Raw genomic sequence first — 16,958 nt, 5'->3', positions numbered from 1 at the left:
GACACGATGCAACAAAGCGTCAGTGTTGAGTTGTCCTGGCTTGTGCTCCCCCGGTGACCTTCGCTGACATGTGACTGTTGGCAGCTACACCGAGGACACGGGAAGGAGAAGGAAAATAACTGGAGCGGAGCGGAGGAGAAAACGAGAAAAGCAGCACGGATGAATAACATCCTATTAAATCAAAAGGAGTCCTTTGCTGACATCTACTCCGTCGTGGGTTGTTTTGTCTTTTTGGTTTTATTCTTATCAGAACGTATCGTCTCAGCAGGACACAACTGGCTGTCCTGGAACAGACATCACCAATACGTCACGAGTTCCACATCTGGAAATGGACTTTCCACAGTCTTCTTCATCACAATCCTGCCACCTGGATCAGCTCCTTCCTGTGAAACCCACCACAGCAGAATCATCTCCAGCCACACTGTTACAGTCAGGCCCGGGTGGAGGGCAAGACTCTCAGCAGTGCACACAGTGAGATGGACAGTCCAAGGTTTGTCTGCCACATTACCTGTGAAAAGGGGGAAAAATCCCGTCATTATTAGGCATTGTAGTTTTGACCGGGGGTGTTAAAGGAAAACGGGCTGCAGTGGCAGTTTTTGCCCACTAGAGGGCGTGTTGGTTTTGATCTGTGCCTGACGTGGCAACTGTTGGTCGTGTCCTGTCGTGCACTGGTTTACCCACAGGTCTGGTAGATGTTGAGATAGAATAAATTACGACATCTAAAGCTGCTCTGTTGCAATCATTGTCTGAAACACATCTGGACTGAGTTTATAGGAGAAAAAAAAAATGTCGCGCTGGCAACTGTCTCAACGTGTCGTGAACTGAGCAGCGGAGAAAAGTTTTCTGTCACAACTTTCAAAAGATGATGAGACGTTCTATGAAAGGCAACACGCCACAGAGATTATATGATGCTCACATGGTTCCAGATTCACAATCCTCAGCGGCCAAAAAGCCAGAAAAACAGACATTTCCTTCAGATGGACCCTGATTGTCCAGTCATGAAGACTGAGCAATGCTAGTTGCTTTAATATCACTTTACACCTCCTGTGTGTGGGCGCTCTCATCCTCCCACTCATTTACCCTTCACGGTGAAAGACTGGGGGGGGCAGAGGTCCTTGGAGTCTGACATCCATGAGGAATAATGGTCCTTCAGGTCCTTCACCAGATAAAGACCACGAGGCGTTCGCAGTGGGGCGTCTTCATAGCGTATGTAACGTCCAGCTGTGAGTCATGTGACCTCATGACCTGGTAGATGTTGTGACTGCAGCCAGGAGCGCTAAAGTGCTAATCAGAGTCTGCTTCCACACACACACACACACACACACACACACACACACACACACACACACACACACACACACACACACACACACACACTGAATATTGTACTCCTTTACAACTTGACTTTCACAATATAAACAGGGTTAATGCAGCTCTGGGGGCCGTACGAGTGTCAGGCTTTGGTCGTCTTAAATCTCCACGTTGGCATTAGTTGGGATCCTGAATCAAACAGATCTAGAGAGGATCCATAATGAAGACGAGTTGGCGAAATGAGCCCAGCTATAATATCACCATATAATTATTGCAACTAAATGCATTAAGATGACATCACAGGCCAACAAGTGACCTTGTATTAACACAAATCTGTATTATTACATGTTGTTATTATTACATGTTGTCTTTTCTGAGCATTTACTGGATCTAAAGTGGCTCAGGACCAACGGCTGATAATAGAATTCCAATCTCTCAGTTTCTCTGTCAGGATTGCTGAGAATGTATGAGTGGAAAACATTCCCAGTGCTTGGGATCCCAGGGAAGCAGGAGATGCTCTGGCCACTTTTTTGGCTGAATGCTCTGCAAACTGGGGGCATCTGTCTTGGCAGCGGAGCTTTAGACAGATCGGAGTCGGGAAAAAAAAACCCAAAACGCTGTTAAACTGTGGAATTACAGTAGCACGGGCCATAACTACTTCCATCTGTCGGTCTCTGTAGGAGTCAGCCCAGCAACGCTGCCGTGGTAACTGACTGAGATGGGAGCGGGAAAAATAATGGGACCAGGGAGTGGGTGTGAGGAGAGGAGGTAAGAAGGGAAACAGCGACGGAGCGTCTGGGATTGTGTAATGTCGGAGAGCCCGAGAGCGGCAGACGCGCACGTTGACGCCTTCGGTCGTGCATTTAACCTTAAAACGCCGCGCACGTGTAGTAAAATGGTGCACAACAGGCTGCGTGGGGAAGGTTCTCTTTTCCTGAAGGCCACGTAGTTTTCCAAGGATAAACGAGGGCTGGAATTCCAGGCATTCCTGCGAAACTGCGATTAGTTTGAGTTTTTCTGTGGAAGTTTCCACGTCTGCTCGGACTGGAGAGAGAACAGATGTTTCATCCCTCCTTTCCAGCTCACTCCGAGGTTCATCGGAGGAAGGACGCATCACAGCGAAGGAAGATTCCCGTTGTGCGGGATTATCCGTTTAAAAGGTGAAATCATTCGGTGCTTCCATGTGAAAGCTGCACTCCGACTCCATTTCCTTCACTCCCCGCGTAAACACAGCTGGCACCAAATTCCCTGGTAAGACAGTTGTTTAGTCCAACTGGTCCAAATGGGCGGAGTCAAAGAAAGATCAAAGTTCTGACATCAGAGATTTTAAGCCCCGCCCATCTGCTTTGGAGATAGCAAGATTTACAGGGATGTTTGGGTGGATTAATCATCCAGCAAAGTCACTTCCAAAACTACTGTAGCCAAATCTGCAGGGACATACACGAGGAACTGGTACGATTGTAAACTTGAGCTTCTGCGGCTGGAGATGCTGGAAAAAAAAGGCAACAGGAAGCACAGAATAGAGCAGCAAACCAGGACGCTCCCGGATCCTGGAATGGCTTTTCTGCACATCCAGGCAGGAAGAACGCGTCTCCTCTCACCTCTAACTCTGAGTCACAACGGTGGTTCTCTCCAACTTTTTTGCGCAGGTCTTCTTCCAGATGGAGACACTTTTTTGGCTGTTTTTTTTCTGCACGCAGCCTTTGTGCTGGTCACCAGGGCCGAGGGGGAAGACGTGCGCCTCCAATCATCCAAGCCGCCGAAGCTGGCTGACGTCCACGGAGCTCTGATCTGACCTCTGATTTGGCCTGAATGTTCCCAGTCCTTCACGTCATGTTTCATTTCTGTTTATGAGCCCTTTCTCAGGTTCCTCTGAGATGAACTGACTCTGAGAGGGACAGTTTCTTCTGAACCTTCTCCTGCTGATGCTGAACCTTCTCCTGCCGATGCTGAACCTTCTCCTGCCGATGCTGAACCTTCTCCTGCTCATGCTGAACCTTCCCTTGCCGATGCTGAACCTTCCCTTGCCGATGCTGAACCTTCCCTTGCTGATGCTGAACCTTCTCCTGCCCATGCTGAACCTTCTCCTGCTGATGCTGAACCTTCCGTTGCTGATGCTGAACCTTCTCCTGCCCATGCTGAACCTTCTCCTGCTGATGCTGAACCTTCCCTTGCTGATGCTGAACCTTCTCCTGCCCATGCTGAACCTTCTCCTGCTCATGCTGAACCTTCTCCTGCTGATGCTGAACCTTCCCTTGCTGATGCTGAACCTTCTCCTGCCCATGCTGAACCTTCTCCTGCTCATGCTGAACCTTCTCCTGCCGATGCTGAACCTTCCGTTGCTGATGCTGAACCTTCTCCTGCCCATGCTGAACCTTCTCCTGCTGATGCTGAACCTTCTCCTGCCGATGCTGAACCTTCTCCTGCCGATGCTGAACCTTCTCCTGCTGATGCTGAACCTTCTCCTGCTCATGCTGAACCTTCTCCTGCCCATGCTGAACCTTCTCCTGCCGATCTGAACTTCATCCTGGCTGATGCTGAACCTTCTCCTGCTCATGCTGAACCTTCTCCTGCCGATGCTGAACCTTCTCCTGCCGATGCTGAACCTTCTCCTGCCGATGCTGAACCTTCTCCTGCTCATGCTGAACCTTCTCCTGCCGATGCTGAACCTTCTCCTGCCGATGCAGAACCTTCTCCTGCCGATGCTGAACCTTCTCCTGCCGATGCTGAACCTTCTCCTGCCGATGCTGAACCTTCTCCTGCCGATGCTGAACCTTCTCCTGCTGATGCTGAACCTTCTCCTGCCACAGTTTTCACCCCTTGAGGGACGATTGTTTGGCAGCTGCGTCCACCTCTGGACTCCCATTACAGATCAGAACAAAGATGAAGCAACAGCTTTTTATAAAGGTGAGCAGCAAATATTGAGTTTGTTAGCTAGACGTAAATACATAATCGGAAATATCGTCTTTTCTTTGGAGTGAAACAGAGTTTAAAGCAGCAGAAAACATATATAATAAAACATCACGGCCTCCACACAGAATTCCTTAGTCATGATGTTTTTATTGTACACAAAAGAGAATAAAAACATTGACGTGCAGGTCATCATGTGGTCAAATAAAACCGAAATATGCTGCCATTATCTATTACCAGCTTCCCCGATGTCTTAAAATGGAAACAGCCTTTATTTTGTTTCCCTCTGAGGCTTCTGGACTGTTAAATTCAAATAACTCAGCCCACTAAAGTTCAGAATTTGCTGCTGTTCTCAGGTTTAAGTGGTCGTGATGTTTTTCAAGCCTGAAGATAAGAGCTTTCCGAGCGGGATCAGTTTTCCCTTACAGTATTTTGCCTTGGCAGGAATGTGCAGTAGATCCCCAAACAGCGACGCATTAAAGCATTCCGTACATGTTTGTACACAAATTCCTCCATTTCGTGCAGCCACATTCATTCTCTGAAGGAATAAGACAGACAGACAGACACACACACACACACACACACACACACACACACACACACACACACACACATTAGTGGGCTCTGAAATTCTTTTGTCATGGCTCCAGTGAGAGCTAAATCCTGTGAGCCCTTTTGTCCGTCTCACTCTTTTGGCAGACTGCTGAGTCATGCATACTCCTCCTTCTCCTCTCCCTTTCTGTCTCTATCGTCTCTTTGGCAGCCTTTTGCTCAACTCAGTTTTTTTTTTTTAGTTCTTGGGATTTTGAATAATGCAGAGCCTATAGTGTATTTCCTGGTCTTGTCTTCTCTGTGTGTGTGTGTGTGTGTGTGTGTGTGTGTTAGATGCACGGTTTGTGGGTGTGCTAACGCGAGCGTCTCTTGGCTACACAGTTTATCTGAAGCACTGGACTGATGGCCTGACATGCTTCAGAAGCTTGGCTGTAGAGCAGCAGTCTGTGGTTTATGGACAAGGTTTGCGTACATATGGAAATGAGCGTTGCTGAAAAATGGCGCTCTTTATTATTTAGCTTTTACTGGTGGCTAACAGACGGGGAGTTTGTATTTGTTTACGCTGGCGGTCTGTCGGTGGCGTCGACGCCCCGCAGAGCCAGATGGTGACAGAGTACCTGAAACCAATCAGAACAGACGGTCTAGGTGGGGGGGGGGGGGGGGGGGGGGACACATGAGAAATGAACAACACATCGACTAAAGGGAGAAAAAGCTTCATTTCAGCAGCAGGTAGCGGAACAGAGAAGCTTTACGGTCACGAGTGTCCTGGCGCCACAACTAAAAACCAAATAAAGCTGCATCAAAACATCCTCCAGGGAGCAATTTAAGAGAAAAACATGAAAAAGAAATCAGATAGCTAAAGACATGTGGTTCCACACGGCCACCAAAATATTTCAAAGCCTACATCTGCATATTAATGTTATTAGGAGGAAACTAAACATCAAAGAGGACACGTGCGGGTTCACCGGCCACCCCCGGCTCTTCTGAGGTCGCCTACGATGTGCTGAGAATTATCTTTTTATCCCCCTCGTTGATAATAATTGTCACCCGAAAGGTGTTTAACAACATCCTGCCCTTTGGGCTGAAAGGTCACGTATAAAAAAAGAAGGATAGAATTGACAACGCCTCACTGAACATTAGCAGGACAGGCTAAAGCTACAAACAGCAGAGCGGCAGGACAAAATTAAAGCAGAATCGCTCCTTTCTTGCCAAGTGACACTGACGTTCGTGTTCTCGGCGAGTGCGGAACAACGAGCGTGGATTTGTCACGTCGCCTTCGGTCGGACTGATGTAACGTCAGAGGGAAAAAAAAAACCTCTCACACCTTCGGTACGTGAGAGCATCACCCTCACATAGTCACTCCCTCAGCTGAGCGCTCACAACATCACCATGTGATAGCGCGTGTGTGTGTGTGTGTGTGTGTGTGAGAGAGAGAGAGAGAGAGAGAGGGAGGTAGAGAGAGGGGAGGGAGAGCGACAGTGTGGGGGTGTAAATGACTCCATGTGTGTCTGGACATGTGAGTGTCTGTGTGACTTAACATTCTGTGTCAAGCATTTGCCATATAGCTCACAGGGCTGAGGCCTATTTATACACCCGGACCCCCCCCACCCCCCCACGCTGGAAGCCCCTCACCCGCGACATTTCGTTCCATTCTTCCTCAAATTATCTTGCCGTCCCCCCAACACACACGCACACACACACACTCATATTATGGGCCATGTCGTAGCTAAAATGCCCCGTGTCCTGGTCCTGGTCCTGGTCCTGGTCCTGGTCCTGGTCCTGGTCCTGGTCCTGGTCCTGGTCCTGGTCCTGGTCCTGGTCCTGGTCCTGGGTACAGGGACCGCAGGAGTCAGTGGATCCGCAAAGGTGTGGTTGTTCAGCCTCTGAGGAGTCAGTTTGGTTTGGTGTGTGTAAAATATCACTCGCCGTCGGCATCAGTAATTCAAGATGGCGGCTCTAAAATCGCTGAGCCTTTCGGTAAAAGCGATGATGCAATATGCATCCATTTTTCTCCTGGTAATTTATGAATAGTTAAATATTGTGATAATGCCCCGTGTCCCTCCGAGGCCTCTTAAAATCGAAGCGTTGCGTTTGCGTGGGGGTGAAAGAACAAAAAGAGGAGCAAGGACAGAAGGGCAGATGGGCTGGAGCTCCACGTTGTGTTTCGGACCGTGGGAATGGCGGCGTTACGTAATGATAGTAAACGCTCCGAGTCATCCAGCCGGGGGTGGTGGTGGGGGGGGGCAGCTTAGGGGGGAAGTCGGGTGGACCCTCCGCCTGCTCACAGGACATCTTAAGTGCTCGTGCCATCCACGTTGGGTTGCTTGCGTAACAGTCTCTCCCACCATGGGAACCAGGGGAACACGTGACCACAGAGAGGGCTCCTTCTGGCTGACGGGTGATTTCTCATCCCCCCCCCCCCCACACACACTTTTCTCGCTCCAGCGTAGCAACAAAGGGGCTTTTCCTTCCACGCAGAACTGACTGGGCTGCTGAGTCCAGCGCCGCGTTCTCCTTAAAGCCAGTTAGATACGTCCAGGGTGTCTCTCGGCCCCGAGCCCGGTGACGGCTGGGATGGACCCCAACATATCCCGCGACTCTGATGTGCAATACGCGTGTATGTTACAACTCATCCAGTTATGGTTGGAATCCACATCGGAATTCTGGTTCTTACTGACCTTTGAACCCGTGTGTGTGTTTCTCCGAAGGTGGGGGTTCAATCAGGATGTGTAGTTTTATTTTTGCTCTCATTCTCCCGGGTACATGCTGTACTCTGGGGGAGCGCCGTGCACGTGAATACCCACTTTATTTACATGCTTTGTGATATAAATATATGTCATTTGTGTTTTCCCACATTGGGATGCATTTCCGTTACCACACAGGTGAACTCACAGCAGGAATATTGTATCATACATATGTTGTATCCTGTATTTTATCATTTGTCGACGCTCCATGTTTTCATCTTTTAGCTGAGGGTCCTTGAGAACTTCTAAGTTGTGCCACCTCAAAGATGCTGCAACGTTCCCGTATCGATGTGTCGTGCACACCCCCGCCCAACATCAGCTTCCTCGGTTCCTCCGTCGGAACGATTATTCCCGAACGCCATTCCCGATATTGTCAAGAACAGTATTTTAAATGCCGTCTTATGAGGGAGATTAACGCAAATCACTGCAGGAGAAGCGTGAAGTTCAAAGAGTTAGGCGGCCACGGGAGAGCTGGTGTTGCTATGGAGATGAGTGATTCCGTGTGTGTGTGTGTGTGTGTGTGTGTGTGTCTGTATATGTGTGCATCACCTAACGATTCGGGGGGGATGCTGTCACTGTGGTCACAGCGTGATCCAGTTTGTTAGCTCTGTGTGTGTGTGTGTGTGTGTATAAATAGATGGATGGATGGATGGATGGATGGATGGATGGATGATAGATAGATAGATAGATAGATAGATAGATAGATAGATAGATAGATAGATAGATAGATAGATAGATAGATAGAACCAGAGTACACACACACACACACACACACACACACACACACACACACACACACACACACACATTCCGGATATTTGTTAAATTCCAAGCAGCACCAAACCAAATGCTCACGCATTCACCTTCACCCAAGGATATTTTGCACAAAGTTGAGAGGGAGGCAGAAGGGGCGCGTGCGCGCACAGCACGCCATCCCCATCTTTTGATATTAGCTCTTGCTCGCGTGAATATTGTTCAAGCGTCACATGAGGCAGCAACTGGCTCCACGTGCGGGGCGCACGGCATCGCCAGCGAGAGGAGGCACCGCGCAGTGCGCATGAGCGGGAGTAAACGCGCAGCACTTGGCAACCTGAACTCCTCATTCCTCCAGCTCGCTCGCTGTGGACCCGCACGTGGTTAAAACCGAACAAGTGAGCAGGACGCGAGGAATAATTCAGCGGAAGTGAGATATTATGTTTAAAAGTAGCCGCTGCCACTGACGGACGCTAACAGGAAAGAGCCGTTCAGCACTGGACAGCTCTCCCCGCACGCACGCGTGGCATGCACGCGGCCGAAGTGACCGTCCGTCACAGTTCGTGGGCGCCGCGCGCAGATGCTCGGCGCTGACGCGGAGCCGCGAGAGATGAGCGGCATCCCGGAGTTCCTCCTGGAAGTGTGCGTCCTGGTGACGGCGGTCGTCTCGCTGCTGACAAACTCGTCGGTGCTGCTGTGCTTCTGCCAGAGCAGCGAGCTGCGCTCCCACGTCCCCGGCATCTTCATCCTCAACCTCTCCTTCTCCAACATCCTCCTCGCCGCCGTCAACATGCCCTCCACGTTCCTCGCCGTGGCCCGAAACGGGAAACCCTTCGGGGACGCCTTCTGCCAGGTGGCCAGCTTCGCCGAGACTTTCCTCACCACCAACGCGATGCTGAGCATGGCGGCGCTGAGCATGGACAGGTGGGTCGCCGTGGTCTTCCCGCTCAGTTACTCCAGCAGGATGCGCTACAGGGACGCGCTCCTGATCGTGGCTTACTCCTGGCTGCAGTCGCTCGGCTTCGCCCTGACCCAGCTGCTGATGGACTGGGGCGGCTACAGCCACACCTACGCGTCGTGCACCCTCCGCCTGCAGGACAGGTCGCGGCGGGTGGCGTACGCCACCTTCACGGCGCTGTTCCACTCCAGCAGCTTCCTGCTCTGCCTTCTCGTCCTGTGCTTCGCTTACCTGAAGGTTCTGAGGGTGGCCCGGTCCCACTGCAAGAGGATAGACGTGATCACGGTCCAGACCCTGCTGCTGCTCGTCGATATTCACCCCAGGTAAAAAAAAAACCCGAATCACACCATGAATTTGTGCGCGTGGAATGTTTGAGCTACGGCATCACTCCATCGTGCGTGTGTGTGTGTGTGTGTGTGTGTCAGTGTGAAGGAGCGGTGTCTGGCCCAGCAGAAGAAGAGGAGGCGGCGCGCCACCAAAAAGATCTGCATCTTTATCGGCTCCTTCATCCTCTGCTTTTCACCGTACGTGATCACCAGGTAAGGACGCCGCCGCCGGTGGGCTCGCGCGCGCTCTCGCCAGCGCAGCTCACCTCTCCGTGCTCGCCCCACCCGCAGGTTGGTGGAGCTCGCGCCCTCCGTGCACGTCCCCCGGTACTGGGGCGTGGCCACCAAGTGTCTGACCTACGCCAAGACCTCCAGCGACGCGTTCGTGTACTGCCTCCTGCGGCAGCAGTACAGGAAGGTGCTGGTTAGCATCGTCTGTCGCCTTCTGAGGAAGAACCCGTACCCGCTGTCGGCCTACAGCACCAGCAGCACGCTGGACACCACGGACGACAGCTGCACCCTCAGAGTCACCTGAGCTGGGAGCACGCGCACGTTCAGCGGTTCATCGCCTGCAGAAAGGTCAGAGGTCAGCCGCACGGGCGCTGACGAGGATTCAGCGGTAAAGGTTGCGAGCGACGGGATTCCTCGAGCCGCCGCGTTTTTGGGGGCGCTGCAGCCAGGGGGCGTCCGGAAGGCCGCAGGCTGCGGTTGCCATGGCGTCGGGCTGTTTGATGCACTGTGACGGAAGCACCGCATGACGGACACAGCCCTCGTGTAAATGTATAGTTTAAGGAATCTTGAGTTTGATCAGGAGTGGTCTTAGAGTCTCACTGTGTTCTGATGACTGTTATTAATAATAAGATGATAACAATAATTATTCATGTCTGTGTTGATATTGAACCTATGAGGTCGTTATTTGTGTTGGGATGTTTTAGCACCGTGAAATAAACTAGCGCACATTAAAGAACGATGTTCCACGCTCTGTGTGCGGTGTTTATGTGGGAACGGCGGGACCTCCTGCCAGACTTTCAAACCGGCGAAAATAGAAAATGGGATCTTTTTTTTCCGCCCCTCTGCAGCAGTGAAGCGGCCCGCCGCTCTTTCCGGAGAATCTCAACTTTAAAAACAAAAGTTTCCTTGGAACCTACAGATCTTTCCAGTTCACGTAACCAGCTCACCCCAAATTTGCTGCACGGGGGTTGAGGCCCAGACTTGGAGGGGCCAGGCCGCCGTTTTCAACATTCCAGCAGATTCCAATCCAACAAATGTAGCTTCCGCCTGTTAAATCTCCGTTCTCGCCATTTTGGCCACTGCTGCTCCTATTTGTCTCATCTTCCTCCTCGTCGACCTTTCGGGGCCTCTCTGACCCGCAATGCGGCGTCATCGCACCTACAGAGACGATCTTTGGTGAGCGGATCATTCCTGCTGTTAAATGTGCTGCAGGCGCAATCTATGGCCAAAATAAGAGGAAACTTACCTAACGCCCCCCACCCCCCCCCACTGGCCACGTTTTCTTTGCATGCACACACAAACACACACAGGCTCGCACACGTACGCGCAGCTCGGGGCAGTGAAACATGATCGTTCGCTTCTTGACGCAGAGCCGCGCAGGGATGCTCCGCGCAGACAAAGGAAGGAGGTTTCTGTGCAGAAGGTGGTCGTTATCACTCGGGGAAAGTCGCAGCTCGCCGCCACATCGCCCATCACCGATGTCAAGCGGCTCCACTCAACCGCAACATGCGTGCAGGACTTTGGTTCCCGTTTCTGAGCTTGGTGGGAAGTTGTTGGTGCGCGCCGCCGCAGACATGTCACCCCGGAGACGAGTTCTTAGGTAAAAGTCACTTCAATTTCGCCAAGAATGATCCAGCGGTAAAAGCGAGTAAAAGCCGCGTTCTTATTGGATTGAGGCGCGTGTCGCTCGTGTTTTTTGCAACTCCTTAAATCATTTCTTTAAGAAAGAAAGAAAATTAGAATTCTTTCTTTCCTTTCTTTCTTATTTAATTTGTCACCTGCTGTTTTTAAAACCTCTTTATTGCTGCCACAAACAGCCATTTAGCAGCTTTCGCCGTGTGCCTTTCTTTCGAAGCAGTCGCCCCCTGGCGGCACATGCGCGAATTGCTTTAAGGCGCCCTGATCGCTGCCTGTCCTGTGGTTTCTTCCAGGGATCTGTAGCAGCAGCAGCGGGTTTGAAGAGAAACGTAGGTGGACTTTAACATTCACTTTTGCATTCTGTTCCATCCGTGATGCTGAATACTTTTAAAAACCAGTGTTTTCATTTATTAAACTTACCTTTCCCAAGTCAAACTGCCACTGCGACAGGTTTCCTTCTCAGAAGGTTAAGAGGTCAAATGGACCACTAGTTGACGCAGCTGTAGAATATCCAGATGTGAACGCAGGGAGGGAAACATTCCAGCATCAACCTGTCATTCCAGCTGTGATGCAACATTGGATTCTAAAGCCAAAAATAAAGGAAAATATCAGAAGAATTTGTCTGTGAATGCGATGACGACAAGGTCTCGACAACGTTCTCTGCGTCTTCTCTCCCTCAGCTACGTGCACAGAGCTCAACCTGGGCTACTGTAATGACCTGGAATACTCCAGGTAGGATTTACCCCAGATAGTGCAAACCTTATTATTCTGGAGTGGGATATTTTTTATCCACTAATGAAGCTCTATGCGGCCTCTCCAGGACGATCTTCCCCAACATCCTCGGGCATCGCACTCGCGTGGACGCAGAATCGGGCGCCGAGTACCTGCTGCTGAGCGTCATCCACGGCCTGCTCAACGGGGAGTGCTCCCCTGAGATACGCCTGGTCGGCTGCTCCGTCATCGCCTCGCCCTGCCGCAACGACAAGATGATCAAACCCTGCCGCAGCACGTGCGATGCTCTGAGGAAGGACTGCATCCACGCCTTTGAGGCCATCGAGATGGCCTGGCCCTACTTCCTGGATTGCGACCGCTTCTTTGCCAGTGAGGAGGAGGGCTGCTTTGACCCCCTGAGAGGACTGAGAGGTAAAAGAAATAAATGGAATCCACCTGTCACGCCACTTCTCTTCGGACTGATCCTCTTCCTGTCTCCGCCTCCAGCCAGACAGGAGCTCGCCCTGGCCAGCATCCATCCGGTAGAACCCAGCACCATCATCCAGTTTATCTACACGTCCAACGCCCAGATGTACAGCTTGCTGAAGAGAACGGCGGCCAAGTGCTCCCACATCTCTCATGTGTACAGTATCGGCCGCAGCACAGAAGGCAGGGATCTGCTGGTTATTGAGTTCACCAACAACCCGGGGCAGCACGAGTTGCGTGAGTAAGAAGACAACTGTGATTCCTGTGAATCGGAATGTTTGGAAACTGTTGTTGCACAGTTACTGAAGCATTTTGGTTGTGTGACTTAGTTCCAGCGTCAACTTCTTTTGATTCTAATTGCTTATTCAGATATAATGACATACAATACTCGGTATTGCCACCAGGTGGCAGTAGATCCGCGCTGTAAACGGTGGGTTATGATAAAGATGCCGTCTATAAGATGGCATCACGTTAGTTGTAAGATATTTATATGACTGTCCAACTATATCTACATCAATATGTTACATTCCCCTGGCAACCACTGTCGGCTCGCTGACATCAGTAAAGAAAGAGGGGAGTGCAGGTACTGAAATGTTAATGCCAAATTGTAAACACAAGTCGAGTCCTTATTTAGATTGGGATGTTAAAACTGTTAAGGTGAACTGCATGCACGGTGAAAACACACTTTAGAGAGGATGTTCCACTCTGTTCATGTAATGATCCACATGTTGTCGTTCCCTACGTCTGTCTGTGATGCACGTAGTGGAGCCAGAGATCAAGCTGGTGGGAAACATGCACGGCAACGAAGTGCTGGGCCGCCAGCTGCTCATCTACATGGCCCAGTACCTGTGTTCGGAGTATCTCCTCGGGAATCGGCGAATTCAGACCCTCATCAATACCACACGCATCCATATTCTGGCTTCCATGAATCCAGACGGCTATGAGCTGGCCGCCTCAGAGGTAGAGGATAGCAATGATCCGGAGCTCAGCAACCAGGAAGTAAATATTGTTAACAGAAGCAGAGACAAACCGCCATTATCCGCTCTCCCTCTGCCCGCGCTGTCTGTCCAGGTCTGGAGGTAGAGGCATGGAGGAGTATGAAAAACAGCATGCTAATGCTAAATCTCTAGCTGTGACTCCGGGAAGTCACAAGCAAAAAGATCACATTTGGCGTGAGGACATGTTAGCATTGTGCTAAATGGAGCGCCACAATGTCTCCCCATGCCTCCCACCTTTTACCTTCCACTATATCTGCTACTCATTCAATAATCTCGTTATTAGCATGTCATATATGTTTGCATGGCAGCCGTTTCAACAACACTGACGCTTTGTTCGTCTCTCTCCAGTCGTGCTACAGCCACAACCTTGCATGCTAATGCGCCGCGGCCTGTGCACGTTTATGTGATAGAACTGCAACGAGCCGTAAGAAACAGGACATTTTGGTGCACTGCCATTGCTGAATTGGCCCTAACGCTCACACGGATGGACCAGATTCCTCCGCCGAATCCGATTATGTCACATGAATATAATCGCTTATATTCTGGCACGTCATGATTTGGGTTCACCAACAGTGGCAGCATCCATTGGGGAACCCTGCATACGTGCATTCTCAAAAATATAAATCCAAAATGCTTTCTGATGGGTTTGAGGGATGGATTATCACCTGTAATTAGAGTTGAAATATAAATTACATGGGTTTGTTTCACCTTTTTCCTTCTCAGATGACGGATAATTGGTCTTGTCCACATGTTAACAGCAGAATTAAGAAAGTCCAACCCGCTTTCTGGTTCTTACTTTCTCATGTTCTGGATGTCCTGCTCACAGTCGTTGCTCCCACTAATACGTCAGAGTGTCGCTGGAGGTTTTTTTTTAATTTGAAGATTCCATTTCTCCACCTCTCAGGGTCACCTGTTGAACGGCTGGACCAACGGTCGGACCAACGCCCAGAGCATTGACCTGAACCGCAACTTCCCAGACCTGACCTCCGTTTTCTACCGGAACCGCCGCAGCAGACACTTCCGCACCGACCACATCCCGATCCCAGACGGCTACTGGTTTGGCAAAGTGCGGGAGGATTTCTAATCCCGTTTATCCCGTTCAGAATCTCGTCTTCAGTACCCCGCTTTGGGCTGCAGGTGGCGCCAGAGACCTACGCAGTGATGAAGTGGATCAGGTCGCTGCCCTTTGTCCAGTCTGCCAGCCTCCACGGGGGGGAGCTGGTGATCTCCTACCCCTTTGACTTCTCCAGGGACTTACACGAGGAAAGGAAGTTCTCCCCCACTCCTGACGAGCAGGTGACTGACGTGTCCAGGGCTGCCGAGGGCTTTTATGGGCTGTCCAGCTTCACGGCCGTTCTCCTCCTCAGGCTTTCCAGCGGCTGGCTCGCACCTACGCCGACAATCACGCCACCATGTCAGACAACGACACCGACAGGTGCGGCGCCTCTTTTCACCGGACCAGAGGCATCATCAACGGGGCGCTGTGGTACAGCTTCGCCGGAGGTGAGGTGTTGCGTAACAACCAGACGGGCTGGTCTCCCGATGCGCACGAGGGAGTCGTTATCTCCCGTCTCTGTCGCAGGTATGTCGGACTTCAACTACTTACACACGAACTGTCTGGAGATCACCGTGGAGCTGGGCTGTGACAAATTCCCAGCGGAGCAGGAGCTCTACCCAGAGTGGAAGAGGAATAAAGAAGCTCTGCTCTCGTTTATGGAGTCCGTGAGTCTCAGAGACCTTTCCGTACCATCGGCCGGCCCGGGTGACACGCGTGTACGTGACATCAACGTCTCACCGGTGCAGAAACCACGTGGTTCTCTTGTGTGTGGGGACAGGTCCATCGGGGGGTAAAGGGAGTAGTGAAGGACGCTGATGGGAACGGAATAAAAGGAGCCACCGTCACTGTCAGAGGCATTAGGAAAGCTGTCACCACAGGTAAGAGCACTTAACTAGCTGGTTTGGCTGGTCAACACAGCAACAAAGTGTGTCTAATTTCTCTGTGGCATCAGAAATCGCATCAGCAACATTATTAAAGTCCTCGACTATAAACTAAAGCTGGAGAAAATCCGGAAAGTTCCCCACTCAGAGCTCATTTATTTGATGAGACTTCCCCGCGTTTAGATCTCAGACTTTTAGCATAATTTGCTTTAATATCAAAGATGAGATCTTTCTCCTTCTTCCTTCTTATCACCTCGGCTCCAGCTGATGATGGCGACTACTGGCGGCTGCTAAACGCCGGCGTTCACATCCTGACCGCCACGGCTAAGGGTTACTCCAGGGTCAGCAAGAGGGTTTATCTGCCTCCAAACATGAACAGGGCTGGACGCGTCGACTTTGTCCTGACAAAGGTTGGATCTTTGCTTTTCCTGTTAGGCTTTATTTCAGCGTGTTCCTATTCCATGCTAAGCTAGGGCAGCTTTTTAAGAAGGTCATTGCTCACCTCCTCACCCTTGTCCAGGTTCCCGTGGAACCCGACATTGACGACCACCTTTTCCCCACCGTGGAGACGTGGGATAGATTTGACCCCTACAACCAGTTTGAGCGTTACAATGATCCAGATGCAGGAGGAGTGGAGCGGGAGGAGAAACCCTGGTGGTGGAACTACTTTGCCCAGTCTGGTATCTCCCCTCCACACTGGCTGCTGCGAACTGTCTAGACACGTTACTGGACAAGGACGTTCCCGGCACGCCACGGGGAGGACAGTCATCTGGAAATGAAGCCAGGAGTTCACAAAGATTCACAGAGATTCACAATGTTCTTGAAGGGTGCGAATAAGCTCTTTTTGCTCCAAGCAAGACCTTTATACTGGGCCCTATAAACAGTTGTGCTTCACATTTAAATTGTCAGGTTTGAATGAGTGTCAACTACATTTTATTTTATTTTCCCAAGTGGAAGCTCGATGCACTAAATGCAATTACACAATGATTGATTTTACATTGCGCACAGTTACTGCAGGAAATGTGTCTATGTGCATTTTGGGTGAAAGTTTCGCGCAGAATTGACAGATCTGACACGCTCCAAAGGCACAAACGCTCCAATTCTCACCATGAAGCACCCTTGTAAACACCTGTAAACAGCAGATGTAGCTTGTCTGTATATGGCTGCGATCCACAGGCATGAAAAATCATGTAATAAACATGTACGACACATCTCCATTCTGAATTAAGCTGAACATTACCGGACTTCACTGGACTTGTAATTCAATCGTTTGTTCGCTAGATGGAGACAAAAAACAAAAAATTGCGAGGGTAGTTTGACGTAATTCATTAAGAAGCCAAATGTTAATGTAATTACTCACAATCTAAAGGGAAATCTATCACTGCTGATTTGTATAACGACA

The 16,958-nt window shown here is 50.5% G+C and overlaps 2 protein-coding genes across 3 annotated transcripts; both read left to right on the top strand.

Annotated features, from left to right (window-relative positions):
• The first annotated feature begins 8,257 nt into the window (after positions 1–8,257).
• gpr78a (G protein-coupled receptor 78a) lies at positions 8,258–10,512 on the top strand. Its single transcript, XM_003972608.3, has 3 exons — positions 8,258–9,551; positions 9,654–9,767; positions 9,846–10,512. Exons 1-3 carry the CDS (start codon positions 8,851–8,853, stop codon positions 10,087–10,089), a joined length of 1,059 nt encoding a protein of 352 aa, XP_003972657.2. The 5' UTR covers positions 8,258–8,850; the 3' UTR covers positions 10,090–10,512.
• A 636-nt stretch (positions 10,513–11,148) lies between these two features.
• Positions 11,149–16,767, top strand: cpz (carboxypeptidase Z). Of its 2 annotated transcripts, none has more exons than XM_011613109.2 (13): positions 11,149–11,385; positions 11,717–11,752; positions 12,104–12,155; positions 12,244–12,566; positions 12,642–12,857; positions 13,384–13,580; positions 14,523–14,684; positions 14,756–14,914; positions 14,986–15,121; positions 15,201–15,340; positions 15,454–15,553; positions 15,821–15,966; positions 16,077–16,767. In XM_011613109.2, exons 1-13 carry the CDS (start codon positions 11,292–11,294, stop codon positions 16,272–16,274), a joined length of 1,959 nt encoding a protein of 652 aa, XP_011611411.2. In that variant the 5' UTR covers positions 11,149–11,291; the 3' UTR covers positions 16,275–16,767. The 2 variants fall into 2 exon arrangements, with proteins under 2 accessions (XP_011611411.2, XP_011611410.2); XM_011613108.2 differs by having other exon boundaries at positions 13,384–13,619.
• The last annotated feature ends 191 nt before the right edge of the window (positions 16,768–16,958 follow it).

Source organism: Takifugu rubripes, chromosome 17 (assembly GCF_901000725.2).
Source record: "Takifugu rubripes chromosome 17, fTakRub1.2, whole genome shotgun sequence".
NCBI lineage: Eukaryota > Metazoa > Chordata > Actinopteri > Tetraodontiformes > Tetraodontidae > Takifugu > Takifugu rubripes.
This window is presented reverse-complemented; position numbering and strand designations above follow the sequence as displayed.

Coding starts and splice junctions, on each gene's coding strand:
- cpz (XM_011613108.2), top strand. CDS start 11,292: ATGCGTGCAGGACTTTGGTTCCCGTTTCTGAGCTTGGTGGGAAGTTGT. Junction 13,620..14,522: donor CGGAGCTCAGCAACCAGGAA/GTAAATATTGTT, acceptor TCCACCTCTCAG/GGTCACCTGTTGAACGGCTG. Junction 15,122..15,200: donor GTGGTACAGCTTCGCCGGAG/GTGAGGTGTTGC, acceptor TCTCTGTCGCAG/GTATGTCGGACTTCAACTAC.
- gpr78a (XM_003972608.3), top strand. CDS start 8,851: ATGCTCGGCGCTGACGCGGAGCCGCGAGAGATGAGCGGCATCCCGGAG. Junction 9,552..9,653: donor CTCGTCGATATTCACCCCAG/GTAAAAAAAAAA, acceptor TGTGTGTGTCAG/TGTGAAGGAGCGGTGTCTGG. Junction 9,768..9,845: donor TCACCGTACGTGATCACCAG/GTAAGGACGCCG, acceptor CCCCACCCGCAG/GTTGGTGGAGCTCGCGCCCT.